Consider the following 20,774-nt stretch of genomic DNA (forward strand, 5'->3'; position numbering starts at 1 on the left):
AGATATTGGGCAAAAATTATCAGGGGCATATATTATGATAGCAAATCCAGCCAAAATGCTAATATAAATTCTGTTGTTCAGACCATGAGTTAATTTTGAAGATAATTAATCAAGTGGAATTAGTAAGCCATGGTTCCATGAGAAACTGAGAGGAAAATCAGAGTATGATCAGAGTGATGGCAGAGAGCAGAATGCACAAACACTCATCACTGAAGTGCGTGCACCAGAAGACAATTTTAGACTATAGTAGGTATTATCAGGTAGATACGGAATGAAGAAAGAAGTGAAAAACTACAGCAGGAAAGTCTACACAAGTCATAACATCTGTATGTAAAGGCAGTATTCAAGAAATATCACACTTCCAACAAAACCGTGGTTTTCAGAAGAAACAGATATTTCTCTCCATCTCTGGTTCTGGCTTCCCTGTTCAGTGAGAGCAACAGATGATCAACAGTCTCTATACGCTTTGGTGAAAGGGAGAGGGGTTTCAACCTATGCAACTAGACAAGATATCCAAGATTTCAGAGACAGCCTTTGTAGGACTATTGGAAAAGGAAGCTATAGCATTTACAGGCTTCTACAACAGAATTAAAAAGCCTGCTAATTTGATGTTACTTATACATGATATCTAGCAGGCTAAGTTCAATTGCTACTTTCCTCAAAGACCACAGCAATTGCATTTTTATATGTACTTCAAGTAAAAAGCTTACAGTTATCTGTGGTTTTGCATTGCATTATGTAAAATTAAGGTCTACAGCAGTACAAAGCCTCAGTAAAGACTGCTTAAAAATCTGTGAAGAAATGGTACTCAATGTTTTGCGTCAGAATTAAAAGCAACAGTTTGCACTAACCCAGAAGAGTAGCAAAATGAGCTTTGTGGTCCTCTCTATTTAACCCCATATAATGATACACAGTTGTGCAGGATACTACTACTGATGCAAATAATTTGACTAATCATACTGCTGGTCTTTTTCACTTCCTACTCTTTCCTTTGCTCTTTCATTACTTAGCCTTCCTCTCTTGCCCAGTATATCACTATTCAACTAAAATTGAGCACTTCCTTTCCAGAACCTGCAATCTCTCACTTTTCAGTCTCGAATCATTTCTAATTGTAGCTCTTGAAAGGACCTACAGTTTCATGAGAACTTCAGATGACACAGAAAGTGAGTGGGTGGGGGTTTTTGTTTGTCTTTTAAAGAACTAAGTATTGCCACTTCAGCTAAACGCTTCAGGGTTTTTCATAGAGAACACCACAAGGTTGCTTATAACTGAACATGAAACTTAAGTAGAAGAGTAATTTCCCTGATTGCCTTGCATGACCCAAATATAGCCCACAACAGCTTAGCTGTGTTCATCATTTCTGAACAAGTCCTGCAGCTGTTCTTCTCAGATTCAGACTATAAGCCACTGCCATAGGAATTTCTTCTAAACAAAGGTGGGTGCTATAGTTATTAAAAAATGCAGGAAGACTCTCAAGAAATTATCTTCTTCCCACCAAATACCGGTGGAAACTTAATCCATTTTTCTCAGACTTACTAATGTAAAATAAGTACGTCTGGTTTTATTTAAAGCGAGTACTAACTTCCAGCTACAGATGTGGGAGAACGCAAGGTAAGGAATGTCTAAAACTGGTCAAATTGTCTTGAGTGGAGCCCTTCAATCTCTTTTGTCTTGTGTGACAAATGAGCACCAACAGTGATGCAAGCTCTGTGAAAACACCTGGTGCCTGGAACGTGCTTTCCTCCCCTTACTCAGAAATTACCTAAAGAAAGCCTAATGGCTTTCACTGAAATTACCAGGGACAAGACAGAGAGAGAGAGAGAGCAGGGAATGTGAGGTAAAGAATTAGGGACTTCGTTTTACAACATACTTTCTGGAAGCTCCTAACACAGAACAGGATGACAGGGAGAGGGGGGAAAACCTGCTTTGGTTGATAACTCAAAAAAGTTTGCTGAAGATGCAACAACATTAAAGCATAACTTACCCGAGGACAAGAATATTTGTGATTAAATAACATGTACAGTGGGGAAAAAAAAAAGTGTGAGTTTATACACACATTTGTATGTATAGATGTGTATGTACACAATTATAAACAGGAAGATGATATAGCATGTGCTAAGGCTGCAGCATGCAGTTACAAATCTGGTATTGTTCAATGCATATGCACCTTTTCTCTGTCATTGGCAGTGATGACAGAAAGGATTATGATATCACTAAAGTGAGTCTAGATGAAATCTCCATCAGAATAAACAAATACTTCAGCTTTGTATTTGTTTAGGTACAGAATATCCACAAGCAACCAGCCCTAAGTTTGCACAAGGGGAAGGAGAGCAGCAGTGTTTGTTTGGATCCTGCTCTTCAACTTGTTTATGTGTTTCATTTGATAATTTAAGAAAAAACACAGTTGTCTCTGAAGAAGGAACTAGGACTCCTCTTCCCCCTTTTCAGGACAACTTTTCTCTTGCTGGGTTAGCATCAGGTCTTACTCTAGCTTATTCTCTCCATAGTAATCAACTGTTAGTTACACTGTCATGCACATGATTTAATAGGAAGGATGTGGTATCAGACTACAGATTAGCAGTTAAAGACGACTGTTGGGAAGCAGCAATTGCAGATTTGAAGACTGACTGGTTTTTGGATGAGTGATATAAATGCAAAGCTATTATGCCGAACACACTATACTTTTCTTTGTACTTGCATATTTCTGAATAAGACCAGTCGTGCCTCCTGTACCTAATGTTGAATTCAGTGTCAATTAAATGCATTAGGTCACCTTTGATCACGCTCAAGAAACTAGGTCCACCTGAGAAGTCAAGTGTTCCCTACTTGGTTTTGAATTATAGTAGGCACAGTACTATCTAGAGTATACATAGCTATCTCCATAAGGTGAACAGCATTATTGTTCAGCATACTTCTATCCGCAGTGAAGTGCTGCTGTTAAGTATCTTATGTCAGTCCCAGAGTGGGAAATAAAAACAAACAGTGCTGCAATATCTTGTGAAAGAAGGTGCATCTTTAGATTTATTAGGCAGTATGAAGGCAGGCAGAGAAGAGAACTAATAATGTTCACTTACAAAATCCATTTGAGAATTTGATGTGAGAGAACTGCTCCCATTGGGAAGGTGACTTTCTCAAGTCCTCTAGAAGCTGTAATACCTATATTTTGTTTAGCATTTCCTCAGTGATAGGTAGTCATTTTGAAGGTGCTACAAAATCTGCAGTGTGCAAGAAGATTGCCTATCTGTTTACTGAAATGGAGGAGCGTACAGGTAACTTTGCTTTTGGAAACATCCAAATCCAATCTCAAACATTGTGTGCCAGGTACTTCAGTCCCAGTGATACTGCAATACAAAGTTTTGTACATAACCATCCACCACCAAATGGTCTTTTATCTAACTTCAGTAACGTGCACTAAATTTGATTCCTCTCTTACACTGGCACTGACACCTTTTCCAACAAGACAGAGAGAGACTAATCCCAATTTAAAGTGTCGCAAGCAGAAACAATAACTGAGCCCCAACTGCCCAAACCCAGGCCAATACACTAATGGATGATTTGGGGACAAAGTGCTGACTACCAGCATTTCAATTTCTTAGGGACACATGTAAGATAAATAAAAAGTTTGAGCTTTTGCTGATTTACATTTCAGACAACAGTAATTTTTTTGTCAATTTTTTTAGTAATTGCGTAGAATTCAAAGCAGCTGGTTTGTTCATGTTACACTGAAGAAATGCAAATCATTAACTCACCTCAATGTCAGAAATTAGCTTACACACACAGCAGAAGTTGTGGAAAGGGGACTTCCACACAGATGTGAGCAAATTGCAGTAAACTAGCAAAACCACAAGGATTTGAGGAACCTGTATAATTATGATTCCCAGGGGTTTTCACTAAAACATGCCTCAGACTACAGCTTGCATTCTGGAGACAAACCCACATTCAAAATCACCTTTAGTTTGTTTTTTTTCTGCTTTAGCCCTCAAAGCAAAAGTAATGCTGTAAAGAAAAATAGCCCTACAACCAAACCATACATTCTGTTGCCATCAAGTCTGAAAGACTGAAAACAAAAATTCTCTCTAGTGGTATGCTAGCACACACGCAAAAGCTACAGGAGTCTCAAAGACTGGTCTTTGAAACAGTTTTAGTCTTTTGAAGCACTTCCAACACGGGTACCAAAAATTACACTTGCACCTGAAAGGCGAGCTGGAGATCCAAAGCCTGGGATTTTAGTTAAGATCTGCCCAGCTCCAGCAGGTAAGCATCAATGACCCCTGGGTGGTGGTAACTTCCAGCACAGCTACTGGCTGACCAGTTGGCACAGCAGCAGTCTCACTCCTGTGTGGCAGGCAGTCCTCTCAGAGAAACCACATATCTAGATAAAGAAAAGGATCAATAAAACCCCTCAGCTTTTTTTTTTTCTTTTTGCTAAGCTGGGAAACTGTGTGAAAAAATTTGTTTTCTAGAAGATATTTACGAAATCTTCATTCTTCAGCTGCAAACTGACAGTTTGCAGTGAAATATATTTTTGTACTATCTAGAAATTCATCTTTTCACATTTCTTTCCAGAGGCAATGCCATCCGTGAAAATTCTAACTGTGCCAGTGACATTACAGTGTTAATCAACTGGCTTTTTCATAAACAATGCTAAGATTAAAAGGAAGTAACGCCTCTCAATGGACAAGTTTGTATTGTGGTTAAAATGAAACAAGTCCCAACTATCCAGAAACCTTAGAGTTAGCTTAACTTGCTTTTTAATTTTTGCTACTTTTAACCCCTGTCTTGCTCTGTTACTCAAGAGAACTTAAGTTTGGTTTTGCTATTCAGGCCATTTGTGTTTCCTCTAGTGTTCAAAGGCTCCAGCACAATTAGTGTTATGAGGACTGCACAGTTGCATATCATCCAGTGCCTGCAGCAAAACAGCAAGACAGAAGTGCAGAAACTCTTGCAGCTTTATCTGCAAGTCTGTACAGGGGACAGCTTTAAATAAAAAACATAAGCCTGAATGTACTGGATTGCTTCTTGCTTTCCTGCTGCTGCTACACTTGCCCGTCATTCTGCTCAAGCAGCCAAGACACAAGAAAAGAAGTGGAGAAGAGCTGTTCAGCTAGCTGTTATGTTCCTGTAGGAGTGCCATCCAAAGCAAACCAGGGGAGGCAGAACTGCTAATACTTGCACTTGTGCAGGCTCTTCAGAAGAGAAGACTTGGGGCACCCTGGATTTTGACTGTGCTGTTTCTATTTTGCAGACAGACATGGTGGAAACATTAACAAGAGTATATAACAGATATCCAAAGACCAGGTTTTATTCCAAGCTTTGTTTCTAAACCTTTGCATAAACTATGGGCAAGTTACTTTGTGTCTCTGTGGTTCTGACCCATATTGCACACTGAAATGGAGTATTTCAGGCTCCTTTGTTTACAGGTTTAAAATTGTATTACAAAGAACGCTAAGATAAGCACAACATAATACCCTAACTGAATTGCTTCACAAGTAAAAAGTTGATCCCAAAAGAGTATGAAAGAGCACAGGCAGTTGTCACACTAGATTGCAGAGGCAATTTTAAGAGCAAAAGTAGACATATGCACAATTTGATGCATATTGTGTCTTTTCAAACTGAGGTTGTGCATAATTTGAACCATATATTACCTTTTCAAACAGAGCATGTGTACACAACCATCTTACTGCTCTACTGTAACCTTAAAGTAAAAAGGAAAAATCTTAACAGTAATAACCTTCCAGTACCCTAATGCATTTTAATATTTTAAATCAGCAGTTTTGACTTGAGAGCTCTGTAGACACATTTATCATTCAGCTGTGCGACCATACTATAAACTGTCAACTCTTCATCACTGTCCACTCTGACAAATTACTCTCGCAACAGCATTTCCAAGTTATCCTCAGCAGCCAACACACCTCATAAATCCACATCATTGTAGTGTTATTAGAATTTCATTTCATGCTTGCATTCGCAAACATTTAAGCTTTCATACTCTGCTGCTGGGCATTAATCGTGGAATTAATCATAGGATTAAGAATGCCAAATTTAAACTCAAGGTTAATAACATGCTCACCCAATATTAGTTTTACATTCTGTCATGGGAAAACACTTTAAAAAAAAAAAAAGTAGAAGACCTTTGAAGTTACCAAATATACACATAGACAAATTGCACTGTTGTTCCATCATGAAATGAGAAGTTGCCCAAATTCAATATTGCTGCTTAAACAAAAATTTCAAATCCCTAGACCGTTGATAAAACAACCATTTGGCCTCTGTAAATCTGCTTGCGTTGTGCCATGAGGATGAGCTGAAAGATCAGTTATGAAAAAACTAACAACATCAACTGAGTTTTCAAAACTGATGATCAGTGAAGATTGTCACAGAAAATACTGTGATTTAACAGAAATACAAAATAATAAATGTCATTTAAGTATATTAGATTCTCACATTCAGTTGACACATATCTTCATTTTTAAGATATATCTCCGTTAAAAACATGAAGCACCTGCTGGCTGACAGAATATCAATGTGCAAATGCAGCTCCACTAATGCTAAAACATAACCTTTTAGCAGAAACTTAGATCAACTGCAGATGATTATGAAACCATATCTCTAGCTTCTATGATAAATAACAGGATAAATAATATAGTCATCATGTATCTTTTCCTTCCCCAGTTTTACAGCCCATAAATACATCAACAATTGGTACTAGCAATGGAATGAGTCAAATTTGTGATTCAACTCAGCCTTTTTTATCTCTTCAGATAAATGTTTTGGATATGCATTTAACTATTACTGCTGCTTCAAGCAATGCCCCCAATAGTTCAATGACAGTCAACTGAGTAAATTAACAGAAACTGCTTTTGTTACAACAGAGTTACATATATAATAGACTTACAGTTTTAAACTCAGATATGTAATTTAAAAACCCAGCCCCACCACCCCTAATCCTGCAGAAACTATAAAATTAGTAGTAGTTTGTAATTCTGCAAGTACGTTGGCTCTTGCAGTTCTTTACAAGCAGTAAGCCACCAGATATCAATATTACTTCCAAGATCAGCTGCCGAAAGTTATCAAAATTTTACTAGTAAGAAAGAAAAAGTCAAGTGATCAGATACACTTGACTGCTACTTGCACACACACTACAAGCCAGTAATAGAGCTCATAATAATTGACAAAATTCATTCTTGGAAAACAAGTGTTACTCTGGAAACAGGAAGTCTGTAGAATAAATACCAGGGCCAGCACCTTACTCGGCTGTGTACAAAACTGAGCCTTTGGTTCTGACAGGTAACAAAAGCTTTAGCCAATATATCTGTAACTTCGCTCAAAACCATGACTCTCAGTGGTTTTTTTGTTTTCTGCTAACAGACTCCACAATTCATGAACAGTCTCCAAGCAGGAAGTGGCCATGATGCTTAGGAAGATGTACCATCTAGTTTCAGTTTCCGAATTTTACATCCCAAATACCTCCCCTAAAATGCGTCCCACTACTACCTCAGGATCTTCATAGAAATCAACAGAAAAAGGCAAGGATCAGACCTGAGCTTCAGATTTCAGTTTAACAGGATACCTGGCGTGGACTCCCTGGAGAGTGTTGCTGCTTATATCACTTCAGCTATAAACATTAGAATTCTCCAGGCTAGAAACCCCTGGAGGACTTATGAATAATAGCAACACATTTCATAATAAATCCGGTTTAATAGCTTTTTCCTCTTTATAGAATTTTTCTGAAGAACGTTACGATTTTTTTTGAAAAAAGTTTGCAAACAGTTACCAAAAATATGGAGGCACTGTGATGTTCCTGTTCTGCAGATTAAAAGATTACTGACCTCACTGAGGTAAATAAAAAAGGAGCATGTGGACCCATCTACACCATAACTTGCGTAACAGGGATCCGATCGCCACATATCTTTCATCCACTGTAACAGAACAAAAACACAGTCTGTTAGTTTTAAGTACCATGTAATAACTCCATACTATTTCATACTAAACTCAGGAATAACAGGGGAAAGCTGCAAACGACTATATTCAACCACATAAAAATCACAAATAACAGGAAAGGAATTTTATTAGTATTTTGCAGCATACAGCATCTCTGCCTTCAGCTACGGTGAGGAAGTAACTACATACCAGACGTGAGCACAGTTTACACAAACTGGTAGCCAGGCAAGCAGAGACAAATATCAAAAGGAGACTGTAATCAGGATCCAGACATAGGGTGTGGCTAGAGTTGACTACATTGCCCCCCTGTGTTACACATCCCCTGGAATTTAACAGATCATTTCAGTTACCAAGATTGAAATCTGCCTGTTTCTGCCAAGAATCTGCCATTTCTGAAGAAGTAGTTAATTTAAATTTTTATTTTAATATTCAAATAATGTACTACATAGTCACTATGCAGCCAGTTGCTCAGAATAGATCAAAACACAGAGATTTAAAATTTACAGATTATTATTGTTTTAATACTATTGTCTAAGAATTTTATTTAGAGAAAAGTAATAATTTCATGTATACTTTGGTAGTTATTTGTTTCCACTTTCAGAAATTAACTGTAATATTTGATAATGATATTCAAGTGTCCAGCAATTTTACTTTTGTCCCCTACTACTAAAATAATATTCTTACATTTGAAATGTATCTTGAGAAAAAAACACCAAAACCCTCCATTGTCTGCAAACCTGTTGGGGTTTTGTTTTGGTTTGTTTGTTTTTAGTTTTGTTGTTGTTGTTGGCTGAGGGGTTTTTTTTGTTGTTTTCCCTTTCCAACCTAAGTCTGATGGCTTTCAATATTTGGCCTTTCAAACTGCATTATTAGTAAAATATAGGGTTTATGCAGAATCAGCTGTGACCCCCAAAGTTCTGGTGGCACATTTAGTGCAGTGCCTAGGTTGTGAGCAGAAGAGGCAGAATGCTTTTAACAGAAAAGGGGAAGGGAGGAACTGGACAGAGCTATTGGCAAAGAGGGGAAAGAAGTATAAACCACTGTCTTGCTGAAACAGAGGAAGGGCTGCAGTGAGGTAGAATCCCAGTTCTGGGCTAAGGGAACGTCAGATGACTCATAATGGGGAAGAAAACAGAGCTTTTCAAAAAGGAGAAGCAAATTTCTGAATAAGAGAAGCATTTTATTAAATAATATAGCATTTTAATATAATATGGCATTTTATTCCTGTCTTAATAGGATGACATTCTATTTGTCTGCAGCAGTAGTATTAAAGACTTGAGGTAAGCAATGCTGTAGTGACACTCCTAAATATCCTCTTTTTTGACCCAGTTGTTCTTGTTTTATGCCACTGCCCGAGTTGTGACCTATAGCAACATACAATGTTTTTAATAGAACACACATAATAAGATTAAAAACAGTTCACTTACCTTTATTTTCCCTTCACAGTGAGGAAAACCATCCATAGGAGGCAATTCACACTGTTCTTGGGCTCCATTAATGAGATCTAAAGAGAAACATAGACCATAACTGAATTTCATTTTACAGTTCTGACAGATAACCTAATGAATCCTTCCTTTTATTTTCATGAATCCACAATCCAAACTGACTGGAGAGGTACTGTGCAATATGTGTTATAACATTAAAACTCAATGTGCTCTTTTTTGACTACAGAAGAAAATTGTTGCATAGAATTCAACTCTGACTTGAAGTAAAAGTGCTGAATTAGAAAAACTGGTCTATGAAGACTTAAGATAATCCATTCTGAGAATAATATAAAGTAAAATATCTTCCTAATCAACTAATCAGTGCTTAAAAGTACTAAATTGCAACAATTTGCTTCCAATGTCAAACATTTCTAAGTTATATATTGCTCTTAAACATAGAAACTAGTTTTTCGAGTTCTGTTATCACTTTATCAAATACCCCGATCTGGCATCAGATAATATGACCCAATTAATATTAATAAATGCTGCAATATAATTTTACAACTGAGTAGCACTATATCACATCTCATGAGAAACATTTCCTATGGTCTCCCAAGAATTTTTTTCTTTTTTGCCTATTTTAATATTTTATCACTCTGGATTGTTGCAACACACTGAAGAGTGTAATACAGAGCAACACTTCTAGCCCATGAGCCAAGGAAAAAGGGGCAGGTTTAAAGGACGTTACCACATCAATTCCAGGATGGGATTTTCTTCTAAGAATTTAGAAGAACCCTCTAACACAGACCTTTAAGGCAAGAAAAACGATTAACGTGATATAGCGAATCTTGCCAAAGGCAGCGAATGATAAGGTTTTCAATTTAGGTAGTTCATCCCAGAGTTATCTAAATTACACCTGCATCATTTCTGGCTTTTCCCACGGGCATGAATCAAGATCATTAAAGCCAGCCATCCATCAGCCTAGGAACACTTCATGCTATGGCAGTTGCACTGCACGACTTCACCCAGAATATGCTAATTAGAGATTTCAGAAGAAAAAAGGCTGCTGCATTAGAATAGAGTAGTGACAAGATCAGTGGATAAAAGTTAGAATGTTGTATTATATACAAAAAACACCTCCTGATTTATCTGAATATTTTCCATTTTTTCTCAAATATCTTTTAAAGATAACTTGAAAAGTGAGTGAAGTATTGCAAAATGGAGCGGATGGGAAAGAAGAATCATGCCAGGAAGACGACACTTATTTGGCAGTCTCTGCAACAGCAGCAGCAATTTGACAACCTGAGCTGTACTGTCAATGACAATAACACTGAAGCAAAGTAGTTTTTAAGATGACTTTGTAATTTCAAATCAATAAGCACTTTAAAAATATTCTCCCTATCTTCTTATCCTTATAGGATTCTTGCAGACTAGACCACTGACATCTACAGCTCTGATTTCTGCTCCAAGAACACACAGAGCATGCATACAGATATCAACAAATTAAGTTATATTCTAAATTCAGCCAGTACAGCTAGATAACAATAGGACTTTTTGCTTTACTACAGTTCAGGGATCAGACCTTCCACTTGAATCACACTGAAATCAGTGCTTTGAGATCAAACAGTAACAAAGCTACCTTAAACTAAAAAAAGGCATAGTTAAAATTATATCAATTTTCAGTAATCAATATAACGCCATTAGAAGAGCTTCATGGTCTAAACTGTGAGGGTTTTTTTCCCTTCAAACTCATAAGTTTGAACACAAAATAAGTAAAGAGATTTTCAAAAGGCATGTCAAATTCAGATCTTCCTAGAACATAAAAGACATCTGAAATCTATTACATAACACCATAGGTGCAATTCAACCACAGGGGAAGTTCAACTTTCAGCATCATAACAAACTTAGGGTTGAAAATTCAGAATGTCTGGGCAATTCTATCCAGTCAAATGAGTCTTCCTATCAATTTCAGTTGTATTTGGACAAATTATACTTGTCACGCTCAAAGGTTTTCTCGCTTCCCCCCAGAGCTACTATATATAGAACCAACCAACTGTAATTACCAGTTTTCAGAAAGGAAAGAGATATATATTAAACCCTTAAAGAGAAGGTATTATTAATGATATTCAACATGCATTTCCACATACCTTTTCCTCTGCAACAGTGCTTTCTTAAGAGATACAGTTCCTCAGTTACTACCCACTGAACACGCCAGCTCTACCATTCACTTGACTCTTGGTTGGATCACTAATATGAAATTGGTTAAAAATAGTTCTTGCCCAAAAGTATTACTTGAAACCAGAAACTTTGATCAGCACTACAGAGGAAGCGAAGTAGAGGTGGGAATGACAGTCCCCTGGGGACTGCAGCTGCAGGAGGTGCCAGTGGCACAGCCTAGCAAAGACACTTAAGAAAGTGTAACATACAGCCTTTGCACTGCTTGCTCTGGGCTAAATGATCTTCCTCTGTGAGACAGTCATTCCTCCTTGAACTTAATGTGACTCCTCCGGTTCCTTATTCCTCAAAAGTTCTCAAAAGCTTCTATTCTGCTCTTCCTGTTCATTGGAAGGTATAGCTTGCCATCATGAAGGATCCACCAAAATTAATCATTTAAAATAAAATAAAAAGTCTTCTATCTCAAGCTATGTTATCACATGATGGCTTTCCACTTCAGAAAGTCAGCAGTCAAGCAAACCTTCTCTTCTTCTGAAGTCCTTTTAAGTACAGGGTAATACATGAGCACAAAATGTAACTCTTATTTTACAACACAAATACCTAGTGTGCTAGATGTACGACTTATACCAATTGCATTTTAATGAGTATCTTGTGACCTGTCAAAAAAAGGAAGGATGGAGAAAAAAAACCCCAACAAAATACAGAGAACGACCTCATTATTGGTAGATACACAACTGTAGTCTAGATACCTGTTTGCTTTTGCCATATGTAAACACATTTTCTGCATGCAAGTGTGTTTTTGTAGATGGGCAGTGATCTTTGCTAGTGTTCGCTGTTCACAAGGTTTTACAGGGCTCCTGTATTTGCAAGATCTACTTGCAAGAATAAAAACTGCCATCTTCCAACAGTCACATACTGCACCAGCCACACACTTCAACAGCTCAAAGCAGCTGTTTCAGTACTACGTACAGACACTTTCCAAGCAGAAAGCCAACCCTCCCAGCTCTCCCTGTCCCTGCCCATTCGAAGAAGTAAAAAGCAAAAGGCAGACATTTATGTCAGCACAAGGTACAGATTTTCTCAGGCTACTGGTCTCTCCTGCGGTCAGCTGCACTAGGGCTTTTCCAGAGCAGTCCCACTCTTGATTTTCCACTGGGATGATTTACATACAAACAGCATACTGATCTCTCCAGGATAATCTATATGTATAGGGAACACAGAACACTAACGCCCACCATGATCACCTCTAACCACGTTGAAATGCTTGGTGAAGCATTAATGTCTAGTAGTATTTCCAAGAGTACCCAACATCTTCCACCCTCCTTGCCAGCAATAGTAAACACTCCTAGGATTCACCTTCCTCAAAAACATTAACATCATTTTTCCACCATTACAGACTCTGCAAATGCTTCACATGCTCACCAGCTCCCCACTCCATTTCCCCCCTCAGCCTTACCATGGATCTATCCCAAACATCTGTATCAACTTCCACTCCCTTCATTCACAACTACTTATCAGGTAATAGCATAGCAAAGGCAATTCTATAAAGCTTAAATACAAACTGTCCCATGAAAGAATTTACATGAAGTATTATCCAGAGTCAAACCAAGTGTAACAATATATGCATATAAGAGGAAATGAATGTGAAAGAACAGAAGAAGCAATAAGGAAAAGCTCTGTTTCATCCGAGTACCCCCTAGACAAGCAATCTTCCCTTTGTGCCTGCAAATAGGAAGTTAGCTGATGTAATCAGACTGGAAACCCATCTTCACCAAGGAGGTAAGTCCAAAGCAACACAGTGCCTGCAGAAATGGGAAAGTCAGTATGGGAACATACTGGTTTCTGCACATAAGCCTGAGAATTAAATGCAAAAGTCTGAATTCACTTGTGAATAATTTTGATGGTTCCAGTGAACTACTTGCACTGAAGCTGAACCCCTTCCTGGCCATAGTCAGTGGGAGTTCTAGGTTGAGAAACATCTCTTCCAATTTTTTTCTTCCTTAATGATCAGAACCTGTATGAAGAATTACATTTGTGCTCCTCTAGCTGCTCACTAGTCATGGAGGGTGTGCTGAAGCCTATTGGTAGCAGCTAGTAGCCTGTGGGAAACAAAAATGCTCCCTCCCCCATCCTTACTAAACTAGCTGTTCTGAACTAGTTATAAATAGAAAACATCAGTGTAAAATATCTAAAGTCAAGTTATCTGCAAGCAGCTTCTTTAAATACAAATTCATAGCTACAAATTAACAGTCCAGCCTGCCCTCATCAAACCTTGCTGCACAGCTGGACCAGCAGAAGCAGCGATGGTAGGACAGTATTCCCTAGTGTGTCTCCAGCTCAGTGTGGGCCCATACTGCCAAAATTAGCTCACTCCTTTTTCATTTATATGCTTCGATATTCCATGCTAACTAGGAGCTGGCTGTTTTTAAAGAGGAATCCAGAGGGGAACAAATCTTGCACATCACATGGACAGTCAGGACCAACGTCAACACTTTACACTTTCGAATGGATCACAAGGACAAGGGAGATGAAGCAAGTGGAACCCTGGGGATGCTGACTGTACTGGTTTTGGCTGGGACAGAGTAAATTTTCTTCATAGTAGCTAGCAGAGGACTAAGTTTTGGATTTGTGCTGAAAACAGCATTGATAACAGAGATGTTTTCATTACTGCTGAGCAGTGCTTACACAGCATCAAGGCCTCTTCTGCTTCTCACACCACCCACCAGCAAGGAAGCTGGGAGTGTACAGGAAGCTCGGAGAGGACAGAGCTGGGACAGCTGACCCTGGGATATCCCAGACCACAGGACATCGTGCTCAGCATATAAATCTAGGGCAATGTCCTGGTTCAGCTAGGATAGGGTTAAGTTTCCCAGCAGAGAGGGGGAAGGGATCTCCAGCTGGGTTATTCATACCATGCTGACATCAGGTCTGGCAGGGCAGCATGGGACATCTTCTCCTTTGTGGCTTTGGTCATGGGGAGCACACGAGCGAGCTGTCTGTATCCACTGCGGTATTTCTCTGTATATCTTTTGTCTTGTTTACTGTTATTACTGTTTATTGTTGTTATCATTGCTACCGTTGTTGTTCAGATTGTTTATTACACTGTTGTATTAAATTTCTTCTTTTAACCTGGGGTTTGTGCCCTACTTGTGTCTGAGGGTGGGGGAGGGACAACGGCAACATGGTCTCTGGTCCCAGCAGGGCCTAAACCACCACAGGGAAGGAGGAGGAAGTGGGGAGGACGTTTGGAGCGATAGTGTTTGTCTTCCCAAGTCACCGTTATGTGAGATGGAGCCTGGCTTTCCTGGAGATGGCTGAACACCTGCCTGCTGATGGGAAGTGGTGAATTAATTCCTTGGTTTGCTTTGCTTGTGTGCATGGCTTTTGCTTTACTTATTAAACTGCCTTTATCTCAACCTACAAGTTTTCCCAAGTTTTACTCTTCCAGGTCCCTCCCAGGTGGGATGGGGGGGAGAGTGAGTGAGCAGCTATGTGTTGCTTAGTTACTGGCTGGTGTTAAACCATGACACTGATCTATATACCAGGGTCTTCCAAACCACAGAAAGCAAGTATTAAAATACAATTCATTTTGAAGATGTTGAAAAAACCTAAATCCCAGTATTTTATGAAGATTCTTATTAAAAAGGTCTGGATAGAGTTATTATGCTGTTACCAAATTCATGTTAGATAGTTCCTTCTTGAAGGGGAAAAATACATTACTAAGCCAGACATTAAAGATAGTTTTGTTGGAAAACAGCATTTGAGAAACCACAAGGATTTTTATCCTTAATTAGGATTTATTTAATTTAAAATGCAAGTTCTGAGTTCTCTTTTCCCAGCCAAAACTTAGAACTTACAGCCAAAAAAGTTAGAAATACAGCAACTGTCAAGTCAGTACAAAGCAACAGTAGTTAATGCACACACTTTTTTCTTTTAAGCTTTGTGTGAGCCATGATATTAATTTCTATTCCAGACACCTGTTTTTGAAGTCATACACAGCTTATCTCCTCTTGACTGCTGTTGTGCAAAGACATAATTATTAAACATTTATCTCATATCATCTTAAATTAAAAGTCAATTCACTGACAAATTGAAAATATGAATGTGAACATCTTATAAACCTAAGAGCACATAGATGTTACAGATTATCCTGGAAAAATTAGAAAATATTGATAAAACACCAATCAACTCTACATTTAAAAGAACTCTTCAGATACAGTGCTCTGTTTGTGAGGTCATGGGTTATTCAATACGTAACTAACAAACTCCATCCCCATGTTTAGAAAGGAACCATATGTTCACTTCGCAAATGCCTGTGGCTGTTCAAAGATACACAGCTCTGCATCAAGAGATCGTTACTGCACAGCAGGTGCTGAACCTGTGAACAATCATCAGTTATTTCAGTGCAAAGTCTAGCACATTAGCATGAATGACTTGGCAGATTTAAGCTAAGCCACCTAACCTTGCACTGGAAAAGATACTTCTTCCTTGTCCCTCTGTAAGAGCAACTATATCATCTAAAATCCCATGCCTTTGACACCACTCTCTTTAAACCCCAGTTCACAGCTACTGGTCTGAATTGTCTCTTGCAATTAAGCTTCATGTCCCCAGGTTTTGTTTGTTTTAGTGAAGCTCTACAACATTCAAGAAAGAATTCTGTGATTTAAAACACAATCTATGATAGGGAATTGATTTTTTTTTGTTTGCTTCCTTGTTACTCTTTAACAAAACAGTAAAAATAAGCAATAGTGAGTGCTACATACATATTTTGTCCCTTTCCTACATTGCACATCCCTCAAATAATGTGCTTTGTAACAGGCTAAAAAAATTCTGCTTCAATTTTTATCCAGCAGACAGTTAGGCAGTCTAGAAATAAACCACTAAGCCAGTAAACTGAATAACAGTTATAATTAGCTACTCAACAGTGACTGTTGTTTGATAGGTATTCTATTTGTCATAAGATTTAAAATAGCAATATTGGTTAAAACAAATGAAAAAGCCACAATACTGCTGAAATTGCAAACTGTGACTCCAGCAGCCTATCTAGTCTGGTAAGGGCCAACTCTTCATTTTTCAGAGAATGGAAATGTCTTAAAATTTAACATGACAAAACTTTATATACTTTGGAACCTTGAGGCTAAAACTCAGATTTTTTTTCAGACTAGTGCAAAAAAGCTTATTTGAATATCTTTTCATGATATATAGCACAGGTAATAGCTCAACTCAAAAGTGTTTCCCATCAGGAAAGCTCATAAAATCAGAAACGTCCTTAGTATGAAAAGGACAGAGCAATCACATCTGATCATGTCTATTCACCAATTTAATCTCTATTTGTTCTCTTTCTGGTTTTGATCATTAATATATTCTTACTTTACTTCATGGAACCCTTCTCTAGTTTCTATTTCAGTTCTGAAATCTGGTATCTATGCTTAGACACAACACTGTAGTTAGGACTGGTTGGCTTGTGTAAGGTCTCCTTTCCCTTCTCCCACTAATTAACACATTCTCAATTTAATTCATATTTTTCAGCTCCAGCTGGTAAGATTTCTTTAAAGAGAGAATTTGCAGTGTCAACATATCAACACTATCAACATATTCAATGAAATGAGCTAAAGGTTTCAAGATTTTAAATGCAGAGCACAAAATGCTTTCTACTAACATTTTAGAAACTTCAGTAGCAAAGCATTGGCATGATTTAAAGAAAAAAAGAAAAACTTTTCTACTACTAGTCCATCCTCTCACCAGCTGTGCTGCTGTGTTCCATTAACGCTACTGTAATCAATGCAGTGTTGGGAGAATTCAAGTAGTAGTCAAGTGGTTAATCAAAATGCAGCCCAGGGGACCACTAACAGACCCCTTCAGCATTACTAATACAGCTTAGCACTGCAGCAGAAAATATTCACGTGTGGTCTTCTGCACAGTCATTGCACTGTGCTGCAATAGTGAGGCTTGAAAACACACAATTCTCCCCAGCATTGTGCTACTGCCTTTGTGAGAGGCAAATGGATAGCAAAATGGGGAAAACTGCTTGGTATTATATACAGTGTGGAAAAAGAATACAGTGATGAAGGCACAATAATATGAGTCAAAGCAAAGCATCACCCTCAGAAATTCATAATCTTGGCTGTTAGAACCAGTGCAGCCTCCATCCTATTACATCTGGTACACACAGACGTTCTGTGGGGACAAGTTTGTTTACAGAACCTTGTACATATTATGTTAGCTGAAGAAAAGCCTGCTGTAGTCCTCTTAAGACAGGAGGACAGATTCAGAAATTCAGAATAATACACCATATCTTAGCTTTTTTTTTAACCTAGTCTCTGCAAGTACAGAACTATGGGGTGAACTGTGGCTGCAGACTGCTAAAACTAATGATGCTGTCATGTGTGTAACAAAGTTCACTGGAAAGAGAGCCATGGAAAGAAATCAACTGATCAGGAAGTTACCTGAGTCTTCCTCCCCACCTAAAAGGCTTCACTGTGCCAATCCCAAGTCTTTAGGAAGGAGGACACGAAAATATCATGACAAAGGTCATTCTCACCATAGTAAGATTAAATAAAAAGTCTGCTTGCAGCATTGCCAAATCTGACTTGTCAGGCTGCCTTGCTACATATTCAAAAAGAATGCCAGCTATCTGACAGGCATCCAAGCCATCATGTCTTAAATGACAAGTAAATACTGAAGTCTGCATCCTAATGAGTGACTTTAAAGATGTTAACAGTAAAGTTGTTAAAAGATAACTCAACAGTCAATACGGCAGAACAAGTTAATGCATAAGGCAGAAAAGCTATGGAAACTTTCAACAGATACACCAAAAATACTCTCCCTCAGTGAGCAGTGCTACATACAGCAACCTGACTTAACCATCTTAGTCTTAGAAAGAGTTCTGCAAGTACCATCTATGTACAAGAAGGGTGTGGAGGAGGATTTGACATGAACCTTCACTTGCTCATTTTTATGGGATCAAAGAGACACAATTAAAACCTTCAGAAGTGACACTTTTCAAGGCAAAAGAACATTTTGTAAACAACCAGTCTGGCACAGTTTTCAGTGCAGTTATACTATCTGAGGTGTTAGATGCTAACACTTTATCAAAAATCTAGCTTTTCACTGAACAAGCACAGTGGAGTGATGACAATGGCCTCAGAGCATCTTGGTCCTTGCTTTAAATTAACAGTTTTATTTTTAAAAAATCATTTTGCAACATGCATATTTGGAATTAATACCACTATTATTTAGCAGTGGTTTAAAGTCTGAGGAATTGAAACAGTTTTAGCTTGCTCAGATCAAGTTTTTCCCATAGCTGCCAGAACACAGCAAGAGTTCACAATTCAGTAAAAAAACCACCCCAAAACAAAGCCGAAACCAAAAACCAACCCACAACACACAAACCCCAAAGACCCTGCTTACAAAAAAAAAAAAGAAAAATCACATGAAGAAAACAGAGGACTGATTCCTTGATCATGTTTGTGCATGCAGATTGCCCTATCCAATGAAATATGCTTACTGCAATACTGTCCCACAAAAATCAAGGATTTCTTTCATAGTTATCTCAGAAAAGCACAGCTGTTAAAAGCCAAGTTGCGTAAACCAAACCGATCTTGTGCCCGTCACACGGAAACAAGGATTCATCTATAACAGAAGCAGCCATGTAGACAAGCTCTGCTTGAAAGTGCCACGGTTTCATATTTCCCCATTTCTCTTTAATTATCTCCAAACCAGCAACTTTAATTATCTTCAAAACAGCAAGTTTACCTGGGGTGTTGCTTGTGGCAGTAGCTCAAAGCTTCCTGTCCTAAAGGCTGACAAAAACTCTTTACCTGCTAGGCACCCACGGTTTAGATTAATACTTTCTTGTGCGTATGGGAATACATTACTTCCCACAAATGCAGAAAGGATGGCTACCAAATATCTTAAAAGCTTTTCAGATACAACTTGGACAAATAAAGACAGAGGAGAGAGAGAAGAAAAGAGGACTTTATTGCTTCTGAAACCAATCAGCTGAAGCCTTGTAAGTATCTTTATTATTAATTCACACTTTGCATAAACAAAATGGAGATTCTGAAAAAGCATTTGAAAATTGTATCAAAACAACCAGATTGTTTAATGTTTTTGAGGAGAGAAGAAGGAAAGTATGCTTATGATTTTACACATGGATCTAAAGAGGGGGGGAAAAAAAACCCAGTAACACCTAACCTCCCACTCAAACTACCCAAGGTGCTCCATGGCTTTGCTTTTTAACATCATCTATGCAGCTTCACCCTCTAGTAGATGTTCTACCTTCTGCTCCTTTGAGATTAGGATTAAAGATATTTATAATACTAAGAGCTCACGCCCTATTATTGTTTCACACAGAGAAGAGAACCTGTTTGCTCTTGGGCTTCCCTCTATAAAAGTTCTGCAAAACTAACTTCAGAGGAAGAAACCAGGTGCAGTGCCACGCTACAAACATGAAACCTAAACACACCAAGGATATGAATACACAGTACAGTCTACATATAAATTAACAATGCCAGTTGTCTGAGAGTCTGAAAAGGCAGAGAGATTTCTGGTCTCTAAATGGGAACTCAAAAATTAATCGAATAGAATTCTGAGTCCATCTACTTCAGAGACAGCTGAGTTACAGTCCTTGCTAAATCCTCAACATTTCCTGCTACCAACTGTTATCACCTTCTTATTATGAACGAGCATAATCCAGATGGATTTTCTTCAGATCCTTTTATCTGCCAAAAACTCTACACACACCACAGAGCACTATTTTCCATTGCAGATTTCGCCACTGCCGTCTCAGTTCTACTCCACACTTGACAGCAGAGGTGGAACAATTTAAAAAAAATTCTCCATGTCTCGCCAAATAAGGAGCATAACTGTTGAAGAGACCTTTGTAAGTGATGAATAACTTTATTTCCAAACAGCCCTTAAATTTTAAACAGACTCATATTCTTAGATGTTTGCACATCTGGCCAAAGTACAATTATAAATCTTAGTCAAAGAATATGTTCTACTTATGCTTGGAGATCTCCAACTACCAGCATATCTCAGGTTTCAGTATGGTAATGAAGAGTCTACTCACTGGAAGAAAAAGTCATGGGCTCTGTACCAAGTAATATGAAGTAATCATATAAATTGCTTATTCAGGCTACAGTGGTCAAAGCACAGGCTAAAAATGTATCAAAACTGTTTTTAGGAAGACACAAAAATTTCTGTTAGGCTGTTACAAGGCATAAATAGCCA

The 20,774-nt window shown here is 38.2% G+C and overlaps 1 protein-coding gene across 5 annotated transcripts in view; it reads right to left on the bottom strand.

Annotated features, from left to right (window-relative positions):
• MGAT5 (alpha-1,6-mannosylglycoprotein 6-beta-N-acetylglucosaminyltransferase) overlaps positions 1–20,774 on the bottom strand; it is a 136,253-nt gene that overhangs the window by 56,403 nt on the left and 59,076 nt on the right. For all 5 annotated transcript variants that reach the window (XM_074910215.1, XM_074910213.1, XM_074910210.1 and 2 more), the window contains exons 4-5: positions 9,369–9,445; positions 7,830–7,919 (exon numbers count right to left, since the gene is read on the bottom strand). In XM_074910215.1, the coding sequence (XP_074766316.1) occupies positions 7,830–7,919; positions 9,369–9,445 (167 nt within the window). The remainder of the gene's footprint in view (positions 1–7,829; positions 7,920–9,368; positions 9,446–20,774) is intronic.

Source organism: Athene noctua, chromosome 7 (genome assembly GCF_965140245.1).
Source record: "Athene noctua chromosome 7, bAthNoc1.hap1.1, whole genome shotgun sequence".
In the NCBI taxonomy this organism is placed as follows: Eukaryota; Metazoa; Chordata; class Aves; order Strigiformes; family Strigidae; genus Athene; species Athene noctua.